Raw genomic sequence first — 22,088 nt, 5'->3', positions numbered from 1 at the left:
TAAATCATACTTTGACTGCACTGGAATGGCACCTTTCTGCCCTGTGAAGCACTGCTCTGGTCTGCATCATGCCGGTTTCATACAAAAAAATCTGTTTTGTAGCAAAAAATAAAAGTTAAAAAGGCCTAATTATGTTTGCTTTCTTTCCACAGATTGAAGGGGGGCGACTCTGGTTCCAGTTGGATTGTGACAACACCCTTGGCATTATGGGTATCTCTGACAGACCAATAAATGATGGCCTTTGGCATTCAGTTGCTTTGGAGCTGACCAGGAACTACAGTCTCCTGTCACTGGACGACAGCTATGTGGAACGTCGCAGGGCAGCCCGGGCCCCTGTTCGCCTTTGGCCTCTGGCTCCAGATTCATCCTTTTTCTTTGGGGCTCAAGTAAGGCCAGTGAATGGGCAAGGTGAGAGGCCCATCCCTGGACCAGGGAGAAACGAAGGAGGGCCAGGACCTGGAGACCGTGGTGTGAGGGGTCCTCCGAGAGCCCAAGATGGCTTCCAAGGCTGCTTGAGCTCACTAATGCTGAACGGTAATGAGCTGCCCCTCCAGAATAAGAGGAGCCTTTACGCTGAAATAGCTGGGCTCAGCGACGTCAAGTTGGGCTGCGTGCTTTATCCAGATCCATGCGTCAGCCAACCCTGCCTCAACGGAGCCATCTGCAGCAGCCTGCCCTTTGGAGGTCTGTGTATATGCATAGGACCATGACTGTTAATGAGCGTTACTCTTGCTGCACTATCGAATTATGTAAATATTTTTTCTTGTCTCATGAAACAGTTCTTTATAGCTTGAAAGTTAATTTTATCATTTTTATATTTTACAAAACACATGAGGATAGTTGTGACCATGAACCCTTGTTTATTTTGTCTTTATAGCAAAATATTTAGTAAGTTGTGGGCAAAAAAAAAAAAATCAGATTCAGTTGAACTGATTTGAGATTTAAGACTAACAATCAACTTTTGTTATAATCATTGTTATTACATCGTTTGAATATCTGTCCAACAGGCTTCACGTGCAGTTGCAGCACTGGATTCACTGGGGGGCGCTGTGAAATTGAACTGACATCCTGCATGCCAAACCCATGCCTGAATGGTGGGAACTGTAAGCCTTCCGGCAGTGCATTCCTCTGTGGCTGTCCCAGAGGGCTTGGGGGACTTATGTAAGATAAAATTGCCTGAAATCACAGTCACACACAAACACACACATATGTGGGCCTTAATATCTGTAAAAACTATGTCAACAACTAGTGTGCCCTATTTAATCAGTGTATAAATGCTCACAGTTAGAGTAATGTTTTTATTAGTCCCCTGAACATCTGCATCTACTCTCTCATTCAAGCATATAAACCCCATGCGTAGATCAGAAAATATGCAAACATTAATTAGCCCATATTAGCACTCCACTACCCACTGTGTTGTCTTCCTAGTTACTGTGTGGGGCAATTTGGTGGTTCTAAATAAATTTGGCATAATTCTTGGTTGAAAGACGTATAATCATTCTCTAGCTGCCTTCTTAATTACAGCACAGTAATTGCCTTTGAAATAACCTCTGTGCTCATGTTGTTGTTCAATGGAGCCACCGCTAGAGAGCAGTTTTCCCTCAAAGGAGGAGGCGGTTCTGTCTTTTTCATGCTTTTGACAAAGATGCAAAAATTCCTTTGGTTAAGTTGAACTGAATGACATGTAGCTGAATAGAGCTAAAATTACTAATTAAGATGCTTCCTTTCAGCCACAAGATTTATAATTTAATAAAAGTTATAGTTTCTGCCACAAGCGAACATCCCGTTGAGTCTAATTGGTTTTGAAATTGTTTCGCCTGCAGCTAGATGAATAACAATTCTGAAATAAAAAGCATGTATATTCAATTAAAAGCAATGCGAATATTTCTTGTGATTTGCTGAATTTTACAGAAATATGACACGATGTAGAATTTTTATTTTTTTCCCATTAGGATACAAATTATTTCCTATTGAAATTATGCATGAGGATATCACTGGCTCGCATATCCAGGCCTTGAAGAGTAAACTTTATATATTTATATATATATATATATTATATATAGACTTTGATCACTTTTATCGTTAAAAGCAAAACTTTGCAAGGCTACACAATAAAGTTCTTTTCTTTTTTCTTTTTTTTTTTTTTACATCTGACCAACTCTGAGACTGTTTTTAAAATCCCATGAAGGGAAAATAATTTCAAAAGAGGAAGGCATATATCTTCTCTTCCCTTTACAGCAGGATACCGTGTTTGATATGACAAGCTAAGTTGAGCACGTATGAGTGTCGAGTAAGTGATATTCTGTTGGAATTAAACTCTTTAGTGAAGATTAAGAGTCTATGGTGAGACTTTTCTTTTCATTTGGGCACATTTCTTTGAATCAGAAGCAAATAAATGGGGATAATAGGGAATCCACGAAGATAATCCCTTGATTAAGAATAAAAAAGGCCTTCTTAAAAGATGATCTTGAGGGTATTTATTTCTTCTTCTCTTTAACTCATGACATGCTTTTTTTCTTCTCTTTTACTCTGATACAAATAATTAATAATAATATAATTGTGTCACCCTCTACAGATGTGATGAGGATCTGAATGAGTGTGACCGGGACAATTGTGGAAACGGAGGAGAGTGCATCAACACCTTTGGGTCATACTATTGTAATTGTTCAGATGGATACGAGGGTCAGTTTTGTGATGACCAGACCCCTGGGGATGACACACAGGTAACAAGCACTTAACAAACTGGATTATCGTAGGACTAATTCCTAGAACAAATGCCCAAGTATAATTCAGCTAACATCTAATTGGACTCTGCATACACAATGATGCTGTTGAGAATTTTGAGTGGGCTGCGGCCTCCCAGAAGGCTTATTCAGAGGCTCTGTGTCCTCATCCCCGCAGTTGGTGAGTAGAAGTGTGGTAATGGGTAAATCACAGTTTCCATTTGAAGTTGTCATGCTCGTGACTCTTATTACGCACTACAGTTTATACCTTACAGTGCAATTTTGCAGACTCTTTCAAGTTTTCAACATTCTGAAGAATGTGTGAGACTCATCTGAAAATGGATTCAATTCCATTTTTTTATTTTCATCAATGACAAAGCCAAAAAAAAGAAGAAGTATTTTGGAAAAAATAGAAAAAATATAAGCTGTAATATGCCACTTACACAAGCTTATTCTTCACACAGTTTTTGTTACAGCATCTTTGGCAGCTTCATGACTTCTTATTATGATCCCACAAGAATTTACACATCTTTCCTCTGGAAGTTTCTCCCATTCATCGAGACAGAAATGTTCAGACTCATCCGGATTAGATGGGGAGCCATTCTCAGGTCTCACCAGAGATGCTATCCAGGGTTCAGATCCAGGATCCTGAACTTTACTGAGTTTCCCCAAGCCACTCCTGCGTTTTCTTGATGGCATTCTTCTGCTGATTGTCTTTGTGAAACTTTGTAAACTCCCCCCTCCGCTTTACACACCGAGCAGTCTGGAAAAAATCTTTATTTAGGATTGCTCTTTATTTTTATGCATCCAGCTTTCCTTCTAACCCAACTCGTGTCCCAGCCACTATCACAGAAAAGCATCACTACAGAGTTATATGTCATCTAGGTTTCTATTACATGTACTCTTGGAAATTGTGGATAATTAGTTCATTCAGTCATTCAGGGGCCTTTTGGCAAATTCCAAGTAGGTTGTCATGTGCATTTTAGGGAGGAATAGCCTCTATTAGGCCATTCATCTCAAAGGATCTCATTGACCAGACAAGCCTGATTTTTACATGCCGAGTTGAGTCTTTGATTACTCCAGTTGGAAGTCTGTCAGTGGTTCAAAACTTTTTCCATGTTTCCAAGACTTTGTGTTTGGAATCCTAAAATGCTGCAAGTTTGTCCTTTCATATTTCTATTCTGTTTGTCATGAATTGCCAAAACGCTCCAAAAGGATTAGGCTCAAACGAATGAGAATAAAAACTTAGTTTAATCCATTTTAATACAGCATTTAACATTTCTAAGACGTTAAAAGGTCTAAAACTTTCTGAATGCTGTCCTTACTGAGAATTCAAACTTGGGTAATGTTGCACATTTGACATAAGGTGCCATCATTATCCCCCAGTAGAAACCAGACATAAACTGCTTTCACAACCGTCAAACAGTAACATTGTGTGTTCTTGTAATGGTCTCTTTCGCTAAAAATATTAGTGTAGAAAAACCTTTACTTTTTTTCCACTGATGCTTAGTCTTTACATATTATGTTTAAAAAAAAAACCTGGGGCAATAATCTCTTCCGTCATACTGCAAGACTATAAATGTTATTTATATATGATATAAATGAAACTACTATGATTATTTGCTGTAGAGAGTGCTTCAAAAGTTTGGAAATGTAACCAATATCACATTGTACAGCTGTATTTATAGTAGGGATGCAACGATATAGCATTTTTTTAAACCGAGTACAAGTACAAGTACTTGCCGAGTACCGATATGAGTACTAATCAAGGCCATTACAGTTCTTACAGTTAAACACATTTTCTTTTCTTTAGGCATATTCAACCCAAATACAACTGCACTTTGTGCATTTTAGTAATTTAAAACTACTCTTAGTGCAATTATTGTTTTAACATTTTAACCTTCACAAACACATTGCAGGAAAATTACGCTCCTGTCACACTGGTATCGGTTCTGTAGTATCGGAACACTTTAATGAATACTGCGTACGAGTACACGCACATGGTATCGGTACCGATACTAGTATTGGTATAACAAATGTTAGTGAGGTTTTTTTTTAAATTTTCTTTCAGATGATGCCCTCTCTTTTACATGCAGTGTGTTAGTTTACATCTACCGCCCTCTTATGAGTATTTATGAATGGATGGCTGGAATAGATCTGTGCATTACACCTTGCATGTATATTTAATATTACTCTCAAGTGACTCCTTGACTAACTTGAAAGAAACACCTCTAAACTTTACAAAACTTATTTGCTTCTTGACACAAATCAAGTTTTATCATACCAAGAGGTGTTGGTATGAGTTTTCTCAAGAGCTTGGATATACAGTATAAGACCTATTCTCATAAGAATCCCTGAACCTGGACTTTCTCTGCTTCTACCAGGGAGTGAGGGTGTTTGCCTGCTTACACTTTCAAAAAACGAGATGCTGAGTCCATGTTTTTGTGATTTTTCTTTTCATGTCGCCCAGGCTGAGCCGTTGTCTTACGTTGGACCGGGGGAGATAATTGGCATTGGAGTCCTTGCCTTTGTCATCATTTTACTCCTCATACTCTTCATCGCTTTTCGGAAAAAAATCAAATTCAGGAAAGAGTCAGACCCAGGGACTCAGGCTGTGATGGGCATCTCAGCGGTGTCCACAGAAACCAACTATATGCTGCATAAGACTGGCATGGGGGCAGAGGGGATTGAGTTTAAAGCTGTGCGTGTATCAGGTTCACCAGGGACCACAAGCACTTATGGAGAGACAGGAGGCAGCGGTGGGGGCCCTCCCCAGGTCATGGTGCGCCCAAATGCCCACTCCACCCTCCCAGGAGCACTCGGACACCAGGCCATGAGGAGTGGGGATGGTGAGAAGACCAGTTCCACTGAAGGCAGTCAGGTGTGTGTAAAAGTGTGCATGGCCATGTATTTATGATTAGAATTTATTTTTGTGACACATCATCATGATCATGATATGACCATTAGCTTGCTGGAACGGAAGGTTTTTCCGTAGCTGGTTTTATATACTGTAGGTGAAGAGTAATTTGCTGGTGCTGGAAAATATTGAATACTCGACATTATCCCTAAAGACAGTAAATAAAAAGAAGTAAAGCCAAGAAGGCACTGTGCCCTTTAACCGTCTTGCAGTCTCTGAGACGAAAACTGGGTTTAAGATTTAATGTATGAAACTGAAATATTGAAAACCCAAAGTCATATTAGTTTTATAACATATCAATAATTAGGCTGTAACAGAATATCTTACAGCCACATTGGACTCATTTATTGATGCTTCACGTTTGCAATTGAGTTCAGTATTACATCCTGCACCTATTTTTTAAACAGCCACAAGGGCCTAAGAGCAGGTTTCAAAGCTGTGCTACAGCCAATGGCAAAATTGTTCAACCCCCATTTCATGAGGAATCCAAGCTAAGAGGGTTTAATGACTTTTCTGGTGCCCTGTAAAAAATGAAGACATTTGGTGCTACCAGTTGGCATCATTAAAGGAGAATGTTACAATGAAAGTACAACTCAGAAACACTCGTTTAGCTAGAGAATGTATAATCGCAATAGGTTTTTTTTTTTTTTTTTATCAGAAGTGTCTCACTTTTTGTCTTTTAAACCAACAAGAGGCTTTTATATATTTTTATAGGCTTTAGTGGTCCCCTAATACTGTATCTGAGTTTTTTTCCCCAAAATTCTGCCTTGGTGCAGAATTACAGCCAGTCCCAAAAATGAGCTTTCCTTAGGATCCTCAGAATGAGCCGTTTAGGGTCTGCAGCTTTAAATGCAAATTAGGAGGAGAAAGGTGGGGCAAAGATTGCTCTGGTTTGCAAAGATGCACGTAGCGCTAGTCATTTCAATCAGGGGAAAGGGAGATATTGTGCGCGCCATAACACCAACAGCAGGACGGCTATCAAAACAACAAATAAGTACACAACACTTGCGTTACAGTAAATGAGGCGTCCACTCGCATCGACACAGACAGATTGACCGATTTGACTCTGGAACCATGAATGAATTATTATCCTGATGAAACGCACTGAATTTGCTGATTCATTGTTCTTCAGGAAGCTTGAAGTAGGGGGTTTTGGTCTAAAACGAGCGAGCTAACCATCTCATGGGCATGCAAACACCTCCCACAGCCCAGTTGATGCTATTAGCTGCATAGCTAACGATACAAACCCTTTCCTGTGGTAACAAGCTATGTAACTATACTGTACATACAGGAAAGCAACACAATAATAGAGCGTTAAATTACTTACTTGTCCGAGGTCTGTAGTTGGGCCAAAGAGAGTTGGTACTGATCAAGGGTTAATTTTCAGACGTTCGGCAAGGCCCGCTCGGTATTGGCCCAAGTTCTGGAAACATTCGTCGGTGAAATGTTTGGCGCACACATACACAAATCTCTTCAGTTCTGTCGTCACTTTCCCAGAAAAAAACAAAATCTGTCCACTGGCTCTTTAGAGGTTCTGATGCAGGAGCTCTAAACAGATTTTTTACATCCATGTACAGAGCAATGAGCTGGCCAAAGAGCTGTGGGCGGGGAAAGGCAGTTTTGGCATAGCCATATATGGGCTTTGGGGGGAAACAACCTCGACGTCATATGAGGCGCTACGTCATATGAGGCAGCTTTCCCGATCAGGCCACCTGCATGGTCACATTACCAAAGGCGGAGAATAATTTCCAGTGCATGGTTTAGGTCTATCGTCATTTTTAGCCACTGGGGGACCGCAGGCAGGCTAGAGGAACTCATATTAATGTTAAACAACCTTAAAAAGTTCAAATGTCATACCATTTTGCTCCTTTAAGAAGAGCAGTGTGGATATGACTGAGTTAAATTAAGCAGTATCTCTGTTCGCTAGAATGAAACAATGTATCACTGGGAGCAACAGTGGTGCTCCGTACTTTATGTCAAAAATGTTTAAGTTGACACTGTGGCACAGATAGATCTTGTATGTATCACCACCATTGACATTACAACAGAACTGAACTGAAGGTGTTGGCATTGATTTATTATTTCTTTTGGCCTTTTAGTTGAACTCAAAATATAGGCTATATCAAATATATCATTAAATCATTTCCTGCCATTTTTTTTCCCACAGATGAGCAGCTTTCTCTCAGACATGTCTACTGTCAGAGGTGTGGCCAATAGGAGGGGCATTGCAGTGTGCAGCGTGGCACCTAATCTCCCCTCCGCGTCGGCCCGTCACTCAGAGCACAGTCCAGCCCACAAAGTGTCCTGGGAGGGTGAAGAAATGAGGGAGAAAAGGCTGGAGAGGTTTAGAGATGAAAGAGAGGACGAGTGGGGGCAGAGAGCTTTTGAGCTGGAGAGAACCCACAGGGATAACAGTCCACAGGGTAAGACTGACATGTGCATGCACAGATGCACACTCACACGAGCACATGGTTTCTAACCATAATCGTGAAAGGCAAAGAGAACACAGTCAAATAACTCATTGTGTGACCACCACACAACTATCTTCACCGAGAGAGCTTACTTCACAACGATATATGCCTTTTGATCACACACATCAAAGAAAATAGCCCACAAGAGGCTTTAAAAATCATATTTTTATTTTACTATCATTTTCATTTTATCTTTGCTTCCTGGGAGCAATAGATGATCATAAAACTTTCAGTTAGACTGCTCAAATTAGTAGTTATATCATCCTATATCCAGAAAACTGTCTTACATCTCATTGCAATTTAGTTTGAATGGTCAGTGTAGTCAGGCAGAACTGATGTCTTACGTTCTTGTCCTACGTTCACCCTTAAAAGTGAAGTCAAAATCAAAATATTTGAGACATTTTTGCACAAGGGCACTTGTGCACTTGTGCCAAGTTTTCTACCTATTTGAAAAAAAAATAAAAAATCTTTTGAGAACTATGAGGGCCACAAAGTCAAGGAAAACTCTGAGACATTATCGGAAAAAAAATTCAGTTTAACCGCCGACACTGTCAACAGTAAGACTGCAGTTTGGTTCCTTCTCTGTCAATTAAATAATCATGATGCATTTCATTACCAAGGCAGACGTCAGATATTTCGATTTTTTTTGCTCGACCTGTTGTTTGAATAAAACAGCTTCCAGAGGGAACTTCCTGCTAGTTAATTATTGATTTTCCTCCTGTGGGAACAGGAAATTGGTTATTTTATTAGTTTGGTCCCCTGCTGAATGTATGCAGAAAAAAAACATGTAGTCCTAGAGTTCAATCACACTGCAGTCCATTAGATAAAATGTGTTTATCGCAAATTAATATCCATATTAGTGCAGTAATGACTCCAGCCGTAATTGACAGTTACACTAATCCACTGAAAACAGTTGAATAATGAATATAGTAATACGAGACTACAACTCAAGACACAAATTACTAAGTATAAAGGTAACATCCTTTTTACCACTACCTGTTCTATCTTAAATAAATAAATGATATAATGATTAAACATTACATTATTATAAAATGTTTTGGTATTTGTCAACCAAATACAGGATGTCTCATGAAAGAAACCCTCTTAGTAGATGCCAGCTTAAATGCCACAACTATTACTGTGGCAATTACAGGATGGATTACTGAAAGCAATTTGCAAAGATGTATTAGTTGCTGAAAAGGAAGTGGAGTTAGAACTGTTGAAGCTTTGGATTGGATCCATGTTTGGCTTAGTGTTCGTGATAAGTGTTTTCACTTTATACGTTATTAACTCATCCGAATGGAAATATTTGAAAAATAATGGAAAAAGTGAAAGGAGCCAAACAAGTCAACTTTTCCTAACCATTAATAACCTTAATACTTAATTTAACATAATTACAACATTTTCCTGTAATGTAATGAGAGCATTTAGATTGTCTAAATGGATTATTTGGAGTGTCCCCTCACTTGCATCATATACCAGAAAGGTGGCTGCTGCACTGCACGTCTTATTTAGTTTGACTGATGGTGCTGCCTATTCCCAAAGTAGCTTTGGAAAGGCTCCATAAACACTGAACCGTGACCACGTGGCTTGGGTTTGGAAAGCTAAATTTGATGTCCACACTGTCTACATTTGATCTGCTCCACACTGAAACTGATGTGGATTATGATTTTGATGATGTATGCGTGTATACACATGTGTCTATGTATGTATATCATGTAACTGTATGTAAACAGGTAAAAGAAAGAACACCTTTTTTCAATTCTAAGGTTTTACATATCAGGAAAAAAAAAAAAAATCTGGTCCTAGCAGGTCTTGAAATGAGGTGCATTTAACCTCATATGAACAGCAACACATGATATATTACAACGTGTCATTGTTGATTAGAAAAGGTAGGTCTGATACACACCATGATTCAATCGCTTATATAACAAACGTTGGTAACAATAAATAAAGTAATAGTTTTCTTTATGACATCATCAGTCTCTCACATTTTAATGCGGGAAACGTTTGTCCACTCTTCTTTTCAACTTTGCTTCAATTGACTGAGATTTGCAAGGATTGGTTTAAACATGGGCTGCACAGTGGTGTGGTCCATTATATGTAAAAGCTCACAGCTGAAGAGGCAGACATCCTGTTTTTCCCATGACTGCGGATGGACCAATCCCTGAATTATTGCATATCAAATTTACAGTGAAAAGTACCATTTTTTTTTTTTTAAAGATTTTGAAAAGCAGACGGTCGGTCCAGGAGAAAAGAATAATGTCTTGTGTCTCGGAAATGAGATGCAGCATCTGATCACAACAAACAAACTTCAAAGTATGAGAAGCTGTCCACTCGTAAACTTTCCTTACTTGAATGAATAGCAAATTAATAACACATTTCAAAAATTCAAATTATAATTACCTGTGGACAGTTTGGCACACCTGAAGCAAAGACTGATTAGATGTGAAATGTGTAAGACAGAAGGTGAAAACGGGTGCTACAGCACTATACGCCATTAAAAAAGAATGCCGCTTTTAGGACATTAAAGTATGTAAAACTATTCTAATATACCTACTAAACAAAGCTTTTAGCTTGTAAATGAATATGGATTCTTTAAGTGGCAGAAATAAAACAATGTTTTCCACTTACCCTTTTATTTTGTTTTACAAAATAATTCTATTTGTGTTTACTGTGAAAGAAAAGTGCTTTGCGACTAACCAGAAAAGACAATGAAATGTCGGTTCTCTGTCTTTCACCTACCAACATAACATAAAACTGTGTTTTTTTTTTGGTAAAAGTTAAAGTCACTGTGAGAAAATGTACCCTTTCCCATTTCCATGCAATATTATTTTGCAGATGAATTTGTTTATAGAACCCTTTATTTCCGCTCTGTCAGTCTTTTCCATCTCTTTCACAATTCGAACAAAAAAGCTAAACCAGGCGTTGTGTGGCTACTAGATCTGAGCACCTGGGAGAGCAATGTACCTGTCTCTTTCTTGGTTCAACAGACAGCAACACGCCACGTCATTCTGACAGCCAAATACCTGCAATGCCCATCTGACACTTGTTTGACATACGATCAGTCAGAGGCGACTGGGTGATTTGAAAGGATACAACCCTCCAGATAACAATAGAGAAAAAACACCTTTTTAAATGGTGTCTTTAGTAACTCGCAGTTTAAAAAGCTCTCAGAATAAATTAAATTTATGTTCACGCTTTTGTCCATCAAAATGTCCGATTTTCAACTTGAAGTAACAGAATGGCTACATAAATGTTTCAACAATTCACTCAAACCCCACTTTCCATGGCAGATTGCAGCTGATGAACTTTGTCAAGCAATTTGCTTTACTTTGAGATGTTTGTTGATGATGCACCCATCTATGGAAGGTAGCATTACATGAGCACAGCTGGACCTGCAGAGCTTGTTTTGGGATCTCTTTGAACTCCGAAGCAGTAAGACAGCGCTTGACAAAGGACCAAATTTCTCTCAGATTTTACTGCTACCTAAATTATTTAAAGGTGTGAACAAGAAATTGTATTTTAATTTAGCCTCTCTTCTTACAATACACAGTCGGCTAGATGGAAAAGTGGAGTGTGGATACCCGAACATCAGCCTCTGTGAAATAGTAATTTTCTCTTCCTAATGTCAGCATAGCTATTTTCTTCTCCCACTGCATTTCTCTTTATTTCTCTGAAGTAATCAGCTATTGAGATGATAGTGAGCTATAAATGAAAACTTCATTGGGTTCTAAGTGAGCCAGACATCTCAAACCTCGAAAAAGGACAATCTTGACAAGACACAAATGAACAACTACAGGCCCATCTCAAATCTCCCATTTTTAAATAAGATCATTGAAAAAGCGGTTTTTCAACAGCTTAATTACTTTTTAAAACAAAATAACTGCTATGACACCTTCCAATCAGGTTTTAGACAGCACCACAGCACTGAGACTGCTCTGACCAAAGTGTTTAATGACATTTGTCTGAATACAGACGGTGGAAAAATGTCAGTCTTAGTTTTACTAGATCTCAGTGATGCATTTGATACAGTTGACCACAATATATTACTGAAACAACTGGAAAACTGGGCGGGTCTTTCCGGAACTGTACTAAACTGGTTCAAAATAAACTTAGAGAACAGGAAGTACTTTGTGTCAATAGGTAACTTTACATCTAAGCACACAAGAATCACATGTGGAGTTCCCCAAGGTTCCATCCTGGGACCTCTTCTGTTTAACATCTACATGCTCCCACTGGCACAGATTATAAAAAACAACAAAATAAACTACCATAGCTATGCAGATGACACGCAGATATACATTACAACGTCACCAGGAGACCGAGGCCCTGTACAGGCTCTTGGTAAATGCATTGAGGAGATTAATGACTGGATGTGCCACAACTTTCTCCAGCTAAACAAAAACAAAACTGAGGTAAATGACTTTGGAGCCAAAGAGAAACGATTACAGGTCACCACAGAACTTCAATCTATACACCTAGAAACTACCAACCAGGCCAGAAATCTGGGTGCAGTGATGGACTCAGACCTAAATTTGGAAAAACACATTAAGGCAATAACACAGTAAGCCTACTATCACCTTAAGAATATGTCATGGTTAAAGGATCTGATGTGTCAGCAGGACCTGGAAAAACTAGTCCATGCATTCATCTTTAATAAGCTTGATTACTGTAACAGCATCTTTACAGGTCTACCTAAAAAGTCAGTTAGACAATTGCAGCTCATTCAGAACTCTGCTGCTCGAGTCCTTACTAAGACCAGAAAAGTGGACCACATCAGTCCAGCTCTGAGGTCTTTACACCGGCTGCCTGTCCATCAGAGAATAGACTTTAAAGTTCTGATAAAGTCTATCTATAAAGCTCTGAATGGTCTAGGACCAAAATACATCAGTGACCTCCTGACCCAGTATGAACCTTCCAGACCCCTCAGGTCATCTGGATCCGGTCTTTTATCAGTTCCCAGAGTCAGAACCAGACATGGAGAAGCTGCATTCAGCTTCTATGCTCCACATGTCTGGAACAAACTACCAGAAAGCCTCAGATCAGCTGAAACACTCAGTGTGTTTAAGTCCAGTGTAGCAGTCACAGTGCCGTGTGGATTAAGAGTTTTTCAAACTTTGACAAAACCAACATTCCTGTGGGGGATGTTTACGTATGTGGATAAAAAACAGATCTTCATTTTCTTCCCACAAAGGAAAAAGAGACAGAAACTGCCTAATTTACAACACCCTTAAGAGCTTTTGGGAGTGAAAAATAAGCAACAGACACTTGCCATAAAAATTGGAAAACTCGAATGAACAAAGAACCTTTCTGTTGGAAATGTTGGAGACTTACTATCTTATCTTCACCATAAATCGCGGTTGACATTTTAACACCCTCTCCCACCAGAGAAAGAGACCAGATAGCTACACACGAACTGAGAAGACTTCACTAAGACTCACTTTTAGTCGAATTTTAAAACTATATTAAATGTGTTTGATAACCGTATACAATTTCTTTCAGGTTTCCAGCTTGATCACAAGACGCATATAGAGACAATTTGTACGATTCTGGCTTAAATATTGACAAAGAACTGATTTTGGTGGAAAATGCCCAACCTGCATGATGGAACCACATTGCCCCCTAGTGGTCTGCAGTGTTGATTAGTTGAACATTTAAATCCCAGAGGACTCAGTAAAATGGACAAGATATATGCAACTATTAACTTTTAACGATGTCCCTTCGGTATCTATTTGGTATTTGTTTGGTATCCCCATTGTTAACACAGAAAATTAACATTGTGTGGTTCACTATTCATATGTCACGATTTCATAGATATTCATCTGAATTTTGAAAGTCATAATCATCAATTACGTTGTGTGTTATTTTGATGTCTTTATATTGCAAGTCTATGTTATATCTTTAATCTGCATATCTTAACAAGATGTGGTGTTTTCAGAATCACTGAGACAAATGTTCTATGAGACGGAGTAATGGAGAAATAAGAGTTTCTTTGTCTCATCCAGAAATCCCCATATAAAACAGATCATCTTACACAGACACCCAGGCATACGTTCACTACAGTTCAGGCATATCATTGGCTGAAAGAGTAGTGTAAGCTTACGTCACGCCCCGCCTCCGAGAGTCAAAACCCGGAGCCCGCGAAAAACTCTTGCTTCTCGCTGCTTGTCTTGTTTCTGGCTTCATGCCACTTGTTCCAGAAGAGTTCCAACCCAGAGGTTCAGAAGGAGATTTGAGCAGAGAACAGTTGCTCAGAGAGAGTTGGAGATGGTTTGAGAAGGAGAGAAGAGCTCACCAGAGTTTGGGAGTTTTCCCATAATCTCAGGAGAGAGCGGAAGGACGTGAGGATGAGCGATGCAGAGGACGACCGGAAGGAAGCCCTCCAGAACCCAGTGAGACCCCGGAGACGAGAAAGAAAGACCCGAACAAAGATAAGAACAGAATGAAGTTTTCCTTCCCAGAAAGCTAACTCCAAGCAACCTTTTATTAATCTTCTGTGAACTTAAGTTCACTTCATCAGAGAAGCAACGGACCCACTGACACTCGGAAGATTCGATCATCTAACCACAGCCCTCGCCACCATTGTTCCCGTTTCCCGGTGAAAGAAGCAACTGAGAAGTCCGCTAAAGTCAGCCACCACAACCAGGAAGGCCCAGAGAGCGGAAGAGAAATCCCCTCGGACCCCGCGTGGCCGCTGCCGTGTTCCGAGCTGACTAAGCAGAACTTCAGCACAGTAAGACCGACCCGTTTTCACCTTAAAGTGGGTTTGATGGATGTCTCGAGGCTTTCACAGAATGATACATTAATCCGAAATGTCAGTATTTAGCGTCAAATAGTCAGCCAACCCAAACTATTTGAATACATCCAGTATCTCCCCATTCCCCATATTTTATTTTCCATTCACTAAGTGTTTTATATAATCACCCATATTCAATGCATCTCCTGTTTGTTTTAAAGGTTCATGTTTTGGTCATATCATTTTAATAAATAGTTCATATATCTATATATATGTCATAATCACAGATTGTGTCGGATGCTTTCTTTACGTAATGTCTGTCCAACCAAACGAGAACTTCACGAAAGTAGCGAGATATGAGACTGATTATTAATTGATTATTAACTGATTATTAATTTAACATACCAGGATCGTAAGATTTTAACAGTTTTCCTACCTGACTGTAACGTAAAGTTAAGATAACGGTAGGTGGTGCCCTTAATTCGAGGTTTAAGATAAATCCTTATATTTGATATATATAATTGCCCGATAACGCTACACCAGGTTGAAGACACACCTATTTTCAGCTGCGTTTGAATAAAGCTCAAAACTTAATCACATTTTAAGTACTGATTTTATCTACAAATTGTTCTTATTTCTTTCTTTTTTGTTTAAAATTTAAATCATGCTTTTTATTTCTACTGTTTTAATGTCTCTGTAAAGCACTTTGAATCACCTTGTAGTTGAATTGTGCTGTACAAATAAACTTGCCTTGCCTTGTCTTGAGATCAAATCAATCAAGTTTCAACTCTGCATATAACATCTGTTGTGAAAGTCCCGCTTTTAAGATCTACAATCTTCACGTTTTCACTGATGTGTCCCCAAAACATTACAATTGGATATCTGTTTAGTTTTTTCAGTTAAAACTTTGTTGATATCAATATTCTATACTGTTTGTTGTTGCCGTGCACGTGTACGCAGCTAGTGTCTGAAAGACGTGTCTGGTGCGTTCACTGGTGACTCCTAACTGTGTGCATTGTTTTTTTGTCCGGTTTTGTTAACCCCTGTGTAGCTTTAAGGTAGTCTATCATTTTAAGATTTGACAATTACTAGTTTTACTTCACTTGAGTTGAACATGTTGAGATAAATATGTGTCATTTGTGGTTATACACTAGATGTGTCGGAGCTGGCGGATGAAGTGGTACATCTATCAGACTCCACCTCTGAGGAGCACTCCCTCAGTTCTTACACCTCGGAGTCCTTCGACGACAACGGTAGGACTTTATCTATGAAACAAGTCACAACACTTTGCACTCCTCAATATTTAGTCACGGTCAGTGTATGAAACAATTTTCAAAGGAGTGAGGTAACACTTCCTCTGCCACGTAACTTGTATTTCCATTGGAAGGTCAGAAGGGATAAGGTCTCTGGTGGAGATTTTATTCATTCAGAATATATCGACCTAAATATCTCCATCTAATATAGAACAATAAAATAGTATTGTTATCTCAGTCATTATGGGAATGAGAAGAGCCAGCTGTGCTTACTTCAAATTTCAAAATCAGATTTAGATAAAGGGACAGTTAACATAATTTACTTCATACAATGTGCCAAGTTAATTCAACAGTCTTAAATTTCATTGGTTTAAAGATATGGACCAGATGAGGGAGGTCCGCAGCTGAATCCTGCTCAAAATATCCCCAAGATAAGAATCTGTCACCCAAAAGAAACCTGTGTTTGCTAAAACAGGTTTCTTTTTGCTGACTCACCTTAACTACACATTTCTATTTTATACAAACTGTCTTTCACAAGCAGAAATACTACAAACCATTGCTGATCATTGCTCATAAAAGGTCTCATCATACAAATAAGTAACTCCATTCACCAATGGCTAATGCACATGTCCTCAGACACAAGAAAAAAAAAAACCTTTTCTGGAATTTTCTGGTGTGGCTTTTTCCCAGATAACTCAATATCATCTTTTTCTTTTTTTGGCCAAGCATAAGAGAGTAGAAGTCAAGCGCTGTCATGATCATGTGTGTGTGTATGTGTGTGGTGTTTTCTTCTTCAGACAGGCAATCCATGTTGATGCTTCCTTTCCTATCTAATTAGTGTAGCTGCATAGAGAATAAGCCCCGATGTCTTTGCCAGTCCCTTGTAGGGCAAGCACACACACAAACACACACATCTCACATGTGTAAAAATGTGTTTTCAAGACTAGCATGTCTCCTCTTTGTTCTCAACACATGCATTCACATTCATGAACATGTTCTTTATAATACTACAGTCACACGCAACACATGCAATCTTATCCTATTCACAAATGGGCTGACATTGTTTCTGTACTTCTTCTTGTCTTTTTGTGTGTCCTACCTAGCCTCCATAGTGACAGTTATACGTCTAGTCAATGACGCTGTTGATGATATTGAAAGTGAAGGTATGAAAAAATATATATATAAAATATCATACATTAACAGAAGTTAACTCCTCTTTCCTTTTTCTGCCTTTCTTCTGATGCCAAACTGTTCAGTGGCGGAGCACAAGATACTGTGTTCTCAATGCAGCCCAGCATCTGCTGTTCACACTCTATTCTTATCAAGAGTAACACATCCAGCTTAGATTTAGAATATTTTTGTCAGTTTTTGACACTGAATCTCTTTCTGTTAAAATTTTTCCCCTTTGGTTTCTGTGTTGGTTGTCTTTCCCTGACTTTCGCTTTCTCTCTTCCTTTGAAGTCTCAAACATGGACAAAGAACAGCGGTGGAGCAGCCGTGGTGAGTGAGAAGCAAAGCAGCTGAAAAACACGATTTAAAAAAAACAATCTCTACCACTTTATTTCCCGAGTTGTGATCGTGAGCCCAACACTTTGTATTAGTTTTAAAGCTGCACTATATTTCTTGTATACAGTGCATAATAATAGATCTTTTCGTACCATTTATTTTTATTATTATGTTTTTCTGCTTTTTGCTATCCAAACTGTGTTTGAAAACGTACTTGCGACATATTTGCAGTATTGAAAGCAGTTTGTTTTGTTTCCAATAAAATCAAAACACGAGGTAAAGAATATTCTAGAACATATTCTGGTTCATAATTAATTATCACTGCAAGCAAAGCAAAGCTTTCACCCCAGCCTTGTAGATGGTCTCAGAGGATTTTAAGGGCACTTTGAGCCAAGGCTCACATCTGCACAGAACAACAGAGGGAAAGGCAGCTTCAAACACTTTCTCTTTCACACTAAATAGGGCATCAGCTAGAGTCTGACCGCTGATTTTCGTGTCTAAAAAAATCCATAGTTTGGCTGACATACATGAACTGGTTTTCATACCTATCTTATAAGATCATATGTCCCTGCCCATTGATTGTGCTGCAGTCCTACAATCAATATTAACTGGCACATAGTTATCAATTCTGTTTGTTCTCAGTTGCCTGAAATTTACTGGCTCAATGAAGCGCTCATTCACCCACCCAGGGCAAGGCTGTGTTTATGCCTCTGATACTGACAGCCTGCTGAAGCACAGAAACAATTATAAACTGAACTATATTGCACTTTTTAAAATACACAGAAACACATAGGATAAATCTACACATTTAAACACACACCTATGAGCATACATAATTAAATGTACGTGCGTGATCCCTTCACAAAACCTCCAGCTTTTGACCAAAGCACAGTGAAAAAAACTGGATGAAAAAAGGTCCAAAAATAGAAATAATTTTTTGGGAGCTACAGGGACAAATAACTTTTTGATGAGTTGATCATAGAGGCTGACTACGACAATAAGACCTTAATAACTTTGCTATATTTGCAGGAGGCAAGAATTTGGGAGATTGTTTAGTTGTTTTTTTATAACAGTGCACTTTAGCGATATCAGCCGAGGCATTTTAGATCAATTGAAGACAGGCAAGAGAGAACTAAAGACAGAGTTGCAGCAGTCTAAATGAGAAAAGATAATTTAGACAGTTTATGATACAGATAGCAACTGAAAGACTGGCTAAGATTAGTATTGTAAGGTTAAAAGTAGGCTGTCTTAAATTGACAGTCGATCAGTTTTGCCAGAAATAAGATTTTGTGACTTCACATTTGTAAGATAAACAGTTACATCTTTATTTAGAATAAAGATCATGACTGAAACTGTTTCCAGCACTTCATAGTTTTTGTTTACTGAACTGAATAATGTTTATTCTAAAGACAAATGTGATTATGTGAAACAATTATGATATAATGTGTTGAACAGACCAAATGTCTGCTATTCCAAAAATGGAACCTGTATGCATTTCATATATCATTAACTGTGACTGCAAGAGAGTCCAGTTTCGGTTTGTGTACAATTACAGTGTGCTTGTGTACATGAGGAGTCATGTGAAATAGAATGCGTCCTCGAAATTACTAAGTTTCCATGTATTGGGATATAATAATACTAAAAAGAAAAAACATCAAAAATCTGTTTCTTACTAGGTCTTGAAATTTGGTATATCGATTTTAAATGAACAACACATAATAAAACTTTGCAGAAAGAGCAGCCTCCATCACTTTTTCTTTCACACTGAATGGGACATCAGCTACAGTCTGACCACTGATTTTCCTCCCTAACTAAATGCATGGTTTGGCTGACAGTCATGAACCGGTTTCACACCGATCTTATAAGATCAGTATGTCTCTGTCCTTTCATTGTGCTGCAGTCGTACAAACAATATTAACAGGCACAAAGGTACCTCATAGCATCCTTAGCGTTTTAATTAAATAAAGACACATTGTAATACGCCATGTGTTGTTGTTCAACACATGTTGTATTTACCGGATGATTTTTTTTTTAAATGTCCAGATGCATAAAACCTTTTTACACAGCTGTACATGCATGTTGTGTTTTTTATCTGTTCACATGTATGAGTGATGTGGTAAATGGCTCTCTGCCAGACTCCCTCTCTCATGATCAGTTTTTGGGGTTTATTTCCACCGTCATAATTCACAATGCTTCTCTCCATTCAGTCGTTGCTTTGAGAAATTCATCTTCAAAGTCTTCCTGTCCCATAAGATGTTTGTTTTGCTTTCCACTTCACTGACAGCAAGTCACCACCTGCAGAGCAAGGATGAGATTTGTGTGGAGTTCATCAAAGAGTACATTGTGAATTGTAAGAACACCCCCCACCCCCCTCTTTACCTTTATTTGAACATTTTTCAACCAGAAACACAGATACTTCAGCAGCATGGTATGCCGGTGACAACTCCCAAATATTTTGTGGTTTGTTGGCATCGCAGTCTAATAAATGCCCTGCATTGCACCCCAGGAGCTGGCACTCTCCCGCACACAAATGAAGTGAACTCTTCTTCCCACAGAGACACTGACCCCTCTGGCTCCTCACACTTCATCAATATGATATTTTTTTTTCTCTCACAGCTCATTAACCTAACCATGAATTATGCAACCTGCATGCTGTAGTTTGTTTGGAAGTTTGGGATTAGTAGGGAGTTCTATGTCAGTCCTTTATAAGCATGAGCTAAATTGTAAAAGTTTTCGTGAGTGATTTTTATCTGCATGATAATAAATGCAAAGACATGGAGCAATAACACAATAGAAACACACGGGATAAGAAGGCCCGTAGTGACACAGTAAGAAATAAAGCCATTCATAAATCCCCTGCTACATCAGGCACACATAATTACAAACAAACAGCACACACAGAGCTATCAAGCAACACTTGTCTTGTAAAAATGGATTTTAAAGATGCAATATTAATTACCGTAATAAAAACTTGCCAGTATTTGTTTTTAAAGGAGGAGTTTGTTTAGTGGGGAGGCAGTAAACTCTAGATCCTGGCCCCTTGTGTTTGTGGTTTTTCTCCTCAAGAAATAATGCTTTGGCCTCACAGTGGATGGTGTCTGCAGGGATGTGAGTGAGTGTGAAAATGATCAGATCAGTCCTCCAGTCACTCTTGTTCAACACTATATTCACAGCAGTCACCTCACCCTACTTACCCTAGATAAGATTACAACGATGTTTTAAAAGTCGTGTTGATTTATTGATGGGGAACTTTTCACCACATTATCCTATTAGGTGCATAATCTCATTCCTCCTCACACTATCCAATGAAGTGAGGCAGTGTGTAACCCAACACACACACCCAAACATTCCAGTAGGAATGCCCTAATTCCAGTTATTTTGCTCTGTAAGTTTCTACGGAGCAGAACCTTGAGCTCGTCATGAAGCATGTTAGCTTGAGTAGTACTTGCAATAGAATAATACTTTTTATATAACAAAGCTCTTTCAAAATGCTTCCAAGATTTTTATTCTATCTATCTTTGCTTTTCAGCATACAGGTGGGAGACTTCCTGCCAGACTTCGAGCTGGCTGTCGCCATCACGTTTGCATCCACCAGAGGTAGGATCCCATTACGACCTCAGTGACGTCCAGCAGAACATTAGACGTGGAGGTAGCACGCGCTCTCTCCAGCTGGACTACAGAATGATGGACTACAGTGGCGACAGAGACCATGAATGGGGGCAGGAGTACAGGAGGAGGACCTACCAGTGGGAGAGAAATAATTCTGGTGTGTGGGAGAGAAAACACACTGTGTACAGAGAGGAGAAGAGAAGACATGAAGGGGAAGGAAAGAACACAGGCATGAGGAGCTGGGACGTGGGGACACACCAGGACCATAGAGACCATGACAGCGGTGAAGATAGCTCCTCTCCTGTTTATGAGGAATACAGAGAACCCAGCCATGATCCGGAGCAAAATGAGCACATAGAGAGTCTTTATGACACTCTTCCTCCGACTCGGCGTGCCTACGAAGGATATCCGTCAAACCCCCCAGGCCTCAACCTGCACCCGGCTCAGCTGATGCCTCCTTTGAGGGCCTGGGACTTACAGGCAGAGGAATGGAGAGAATCACAGGAGGATCACGGAGGACTCGGCTCTAGTAGTCTTGCAGGTTCTGGGGACGAGCTAGAAAGACTACTAAATCTGGTGTCACTCAGAGCCAGGAGAGCCACACGGATAAACAGAGCCTCTACCGGATCTGAACCCGCAGCAGCCTGGGACGGGTTTAAATGAGCACAGAAAACTATTCAAAGAATTATAAATGAATATTCCTTTATATAATGTAGACAGACAATGATTCTCTCTGACTGTTGGTTATATTTTAGTATTACATCGCAGGTGGACCACCTAAAAATAATTGAACAATTACCCTGTATATCTTAGTCATTCAACATTATTATCCTGATGTAAACAAGCTCTCATCCACCACCAGTCCCCTGG

The 22,088-nt window shown here is 39.2% G+C and overlaps 1 protein-coding gene across 1 annotated transcript in view; it reads left to right on the top strand.

The window, feature by feature from the left end:
* fat3b (FAT atypical cadherin 3b) overlaps nt 1-21,881 on the top strand; it is a 75,503-nt gene extending 53,622 nt beyond the window's left edge. The window contains exons 43-51 of the mRNA XM_075487369.1: nt 153-684; nt 1,008-1,161; nt 2,576-2,723; nt 5,194-5,604; nt 7,808-8,063; nt 16,005-16,103; nt 17,207-17,266; nt 17,565-17,603; nt 21,139-21,881. Coding sequence (XP_075343484.1) covers nt 153-684; nt 1,008-1,161; nt 2,576-2,723; nt 5,194-5,604; nt 7,808-8,063; nt 16,005-16,103; nt 17,207-17,266; nt 17,565-17,603; nt 21,139-21,881 — 2,442 coding nt within the window. The remainder of the gene's footprint in view (nt 1-152; nt 685-1,007; nt 1,162-2,575; nt 2,724-5,193; nt 5,605-7,807; nt 8,064-16,004; nt 16,104-17,206; nt 17,267-17,564; nt 17,604-21,138) is intronic.
* Nucleotides 21,882-22,088: the final 207 nt, after the last annotated feature.

The sequence above is a fragment of the Odontesthes bonariensis genome, chromosome 16 (genome assembly GCF_027942865.1).
Source record: "Odontesthes bonariensis isolate fOdoBon6 chromosome 16, fOdoBon6.hap1, whole genome shotgun sequence".
NCBI classification, from domain to species: Eukaryota; Metazoa; Chordata; class Actinopteri; order Atheriniformes; family Atherinopsidae; genus Odontesthes; species Odontesthes bonariensis.
The sequence above is the reverse complement of the archived record's forward strand: the minus strand, read 5'-3'. Positions and strand labels throughout refer to the sequence as shown.